The sequence below is a fragment of the Phoenix dactylifera genome, chromosome 4, assembly GCF_009389715.1.
Source record: "Phoenix dactylifera cultivar Barhee BC4 chromosome 4, palm_55x_up_171113_PBpolish2nd_filt_p, whole genome shotgun sequence".
NCBI classification, from domain to species: domain Eukaryota; kingdom Viridiplantae; phylum Streptophyta; class Magnoliopsida; order Arecales; family Arecaceae; genus Phoenix; species Phoenix dactylifera.
Genome location: NC_052395.1, coordinates 4,229,961 through 4,233,900, shown reverse-complemented (window position 1 = coordinate 4,233,900; position 3,940 = coordinate 4,229,961). Strand labels below are relative to the sequence as shown.

At 47.3% G+C, this 3,940-nt stretch overlaps 1 protein-coding gene across 1 annotated transcript; it reads left to right on the top strand.

Annotated features, from left to right (window-relative positions):
• The first annotated feature begins 1,511 nt into the window (after positions 1-1,511).
• On the top strand, positions 1,512-3,142 carry LOC103695904 (hydroquinone glucosyltransferase-like). Its single transcript, XM_039125357.1, has one exon. It carries the CDS (start codon positions 1,648-1,650, stop codon positions 3,064-3,066), a length of 1,419 nt encoding a protein of 472 aa, XP_038981285.1. The 5' UTR covers positions 1,512-1,647; the 3' UTR covers positions 3,067-3,142.
• Positions 3,143-3,940: the final 798 nt, after the last annotated feature.

The window sequence follows — 3,940 nt, the reverse complement described above, 5'->3', positions numbered from 1 at the left end:
TTTAGAATCACAAATAATACCGTATTCAAGTTTAAGAGATATACCTGTGGAAGACATATTGAATACGTTCCTCAATCACCTGGAATAATAGCGGCTGGATCTTCCCTTCCTTGCTCCTCACAAAAGATAGTCGTCAATGGGGCAAGCTATCAACCATATGGAGAGGAGAGGGGGACCTAGCCTATATATAGGAAACATAGAGGAGCCTTCCCATTAAAGGCTCCAAAACCCTAATTGGGTTTCCTGGCCTACATACCAAAAGTACCACAATAAATAGGACTCAATCCTATACATCCAAGGTGCACCAAAGCCCATAAAACAAAATGATCACACATCATATTGGGCTTAACCATAGTAACATTCTGAGCCATACGTCTAACCCGTTTTATAAAACAAAAATACGCAATCAGTGTAAGCCCATATTTTGAAATTATTCTAACACTATATAGATAGGCACACTTGTTCAAATATTCTTAAAAGCCATGGATGTGTATGATACAAGAGATACGTGAACGGCATCCCTTCGTAGAGTATACACTACAAGGGCTGCTGGTTGCTTTAAGAAATATGGACTATGAAGGTTCTCGAAACAAATTGCATGGGCTTGCCTTGATGGGTAGACATACTTTAGGAACGGATTTGTCCCACTTCTGATTGAATAAGGGTGGCCCCGCCAGCCAACAAAATTAGTGACTTTCATTTGCCATATAGTTCCTCAAAGCTTGTACAGTTCTACTAAAAAAAAAGAGAGACTGGCGGATCTCAAGATGGCTAGATTGCATCTCAAAGTATTTTTTGGCATTCTAAGTTGTTGCAAACTACTGTATCAGGTTCACATCACATGACATATGGAGTGGGAAATGGAGCAGTGCAGCTTTTTAACAAATAAGCCACCCAGGGCACAAGATTTAAAGTATGCCGCACGACTCAAATTGCAAGGGACATTTGAACATGAATGAATATTAACCTATGTGTCTGGTTGCCATGTTATGACAACCATGTCTAAAGTAATTAGTTTCGTATTTAGCCCTTGTTACGTATGGCAAGAAGAGCCATAGCTCCATTCTTTTGGGTTATGCGTTATCAAGTAGATTGGATTGCCTTCTTCGTGGCATACTATTTAGAAAAATTTCTGTAAGGAAGTTTCAATTTTGTTTCTTTTCCTCTCTGTTGTTTTTATTCTTTATGACTCTTATAGGTGTGCTCCTAGCTACACTAATAGCGTGAGGTGCCGTAGTATCAAAAAAAAAAAAAAACAAAAAAAAAACAAAAACGAAAACAAGCAAACAAGCAAGCAGCAGCAGCAGCTTTGCTCGCGGCAGATACCAGAACTCTTGCTGCCTCTCACAAAGATGCCTCGGGAAAAAAATCTTCTAACTTGATCCGAATCTTTCTGGCTAAACGAGAATGTAAGACTCAACCTAACTAATATAAACCAGCACAAAAGATAAAATAAAATAATTAATTTATTTTAATGATGAGTTGAAGTTTGTAAAGGATCCATCAAAGATGGCATCCACTGCAACGATAAGTAAACCGAGTACCGCCAATATAAGAGTTGAAGACCATCGACCATCCTCCCCATCCACCACTCAACCTTTCTTCACTCAGAGACACGCCAGACGAGCACAACACAGCAGCTAGCCCATGGCGGCGGGAAGCCGAACCCCCCACGTCGCTATCCTCTCAAGCCCCGGCATGGGCCACCTCATCCCCCTCGCCGAGCTCGCCAAGCGCCTCGTCCTCCACCACGGCTTCGCCGCCACCTTCATCACGTTCTCTGACTTCTCCTCCCCGGCGCAAGATGCCTTCCTCAACTCCCTTCCCCCTGGCCTCTCCTCCCTCTCACTCCCCCCCGTCTCCCTTGACGACCTCCCGGCCGATGCCCGCATCGAGACCCGCCTCTGCCACGTCATCGCCCGCTCCGTCCCCCGCCTCCGCGACATCCTCGCCACCCTCAAAGCCACCACCCCCCTCGCCGCCTACGTCATCGACATATTCGGCTTCGACACCCTCTGCATCGCCAAAGAGCTCGGCGTTCCCCACTACATGTACCGCACCACCAACTTCACGGTGCTCTCCCTCCTGTTCTACGTGCCCACCCTTCACCGGACCACCTCATGCGAGTACCGGGACCTCGCCGAGCCGGTCGTCCTCCCTGGGTGCGCGCCCATCAGGGGAGAGGACCTTCTGGACGCCATGCAAGACCGGACCAACGAGGCCTACACGTGGCTCCTCCACATCTCCGAGCGTTCAAGAGAGGCCGAGGGAATTCTGGTGAACAGTTTCGTGGAGATGGAACCGGTGGCCTCCAGGATTCTCATGGAGAACGAACCGGGGAGGCCGCCGGTCTGGCCGGTCGGGCCGCTAATCCGGGCCGGTTCGAACGACGGCGAGGAGAATTGCTCCGAGTGCTTGGAGTGGTTAGACCGTCAACCTAGTGGGTCGGTTTTATTCGTCTCTTTCGGGAGTGGTGGGACCCTGTCCATGGAGCAGCTGAGGGAGGTGGCCTTTGGGCTGGAGATGAGTGGGACCCAGTTCCTGTGGGTGGTCCGGTGTCCGAGCGACACGGGGGCTTATGGGGCCTTCTTTGGCGACAATGGTGCTGAGGACCCACTCAACTATTTGCCGGAAGGGTTCTTGGAGAGGACCAAGGGGTCCGGTTTGGTGGTCCGGTTCTGGGCTCCACAGGTTGAAGTGCTGAGCAACGGTTCGACCGGGGGTTTCTTGACTCACTGCGGGTGGAACTCGACCCTGGAGAGCGTAGTCCACGGTGTGCCTATGATTGCCTGGCCGCTGTACGCCGAGCAGAAAACGAACGCAGTGATGCTGTCGGAGACCGTGAAGGTGGCGATGAGGCCGGAGGTTGGGAAGGACGGCGTGGTCCGGAGGGAGGAGATATCGAGGGTGGTGAAAGAATTGATGGAGGGGGAGGGAGGGAAGGCGGCGAGAGACAGGATGGCCGAGCTCCGGGAGGCGGCGGCCAGGGCCTTGACGGAGGAGGGATCGTCTTACAAGGCGCTCGCCGAGGTGGCTGGAAAATGGAAAGCTGGAATAGCCGCGTGAAAACCGGATGGCGTTTAATTTCTTTGTCTGCTTGCACTTTTGTCGAGCAATAAAATAAAACTGTTTCCTCAGTTTTCCCATGTTGTCCTTCATCCGTTTGGCTTTTCTTTTTTTTTTTGTTAAAGATCCGTTTGGCTTTTGCTGCTCTCTTCGCATCAAGCGTAGATGGGCGGACGTGATCTTTGGAATCGTGCATTTTTTTTATTATTATGATATTTTAGGGAACTAGAATAATTACGCATTTAGAAAAAAAATTATTTTTTTTGCAGAGGCTCCAAATTTTTTTTTTTGTGGACAAGAGCAAAAGCGCAATTAAAATGATGGAGCACTATGCAATAAAATTTTTTTTGATAGCGACATGATACCAGACGGCAAGTGGGCCTTTTTGACAATGAAATCATAGAGATCGACATTTTGTTTGTAAAACTTTGTTCCTTTCCCTCAATATACTTCTTCTCTTACTCCCATGGTTAACCAAATATATCAAAAGTACTTTTCTAGGTATCCTCTTCCTAGGAATCTGATTCCCAGGAATCATATTCCTAGGAGGGAAAATACTTCCCGCGAACCAAACGAGCCCTACCTGTAAGTTCAGCTTTGATTCAATAAATTAGGAAAAGTATCTCACCTGCTCCTTATGCCCACAAAAATTGACTTGTTTGAAAGTGTGTGATGAGAGCACAAAAGTGCGTTATACACGTTGCTTAAATTAATATTATTGCTAACAAATAATGATAAAAGGGCTGCATAAATTTTATATTTTATTTGGCACAGATTATCGTAAATCAGAGTTTAAATGTGCATTTGGTTGACTTCTAGCCTGATTGCACTGGAACCGAATTGAACCTGGTCAAGCATACTTGCACAGGGACAT

Bases quoted from the DNA above. Each gene is read 5' to 3' on its own strand.
- LOC103695904 (XM_039125357.1), top strand. From the start codon at position 1,648: ATGGCGGCGGGAAGCCGAACCCCCCACGTCGCTATCCTCTCAAGCCCC.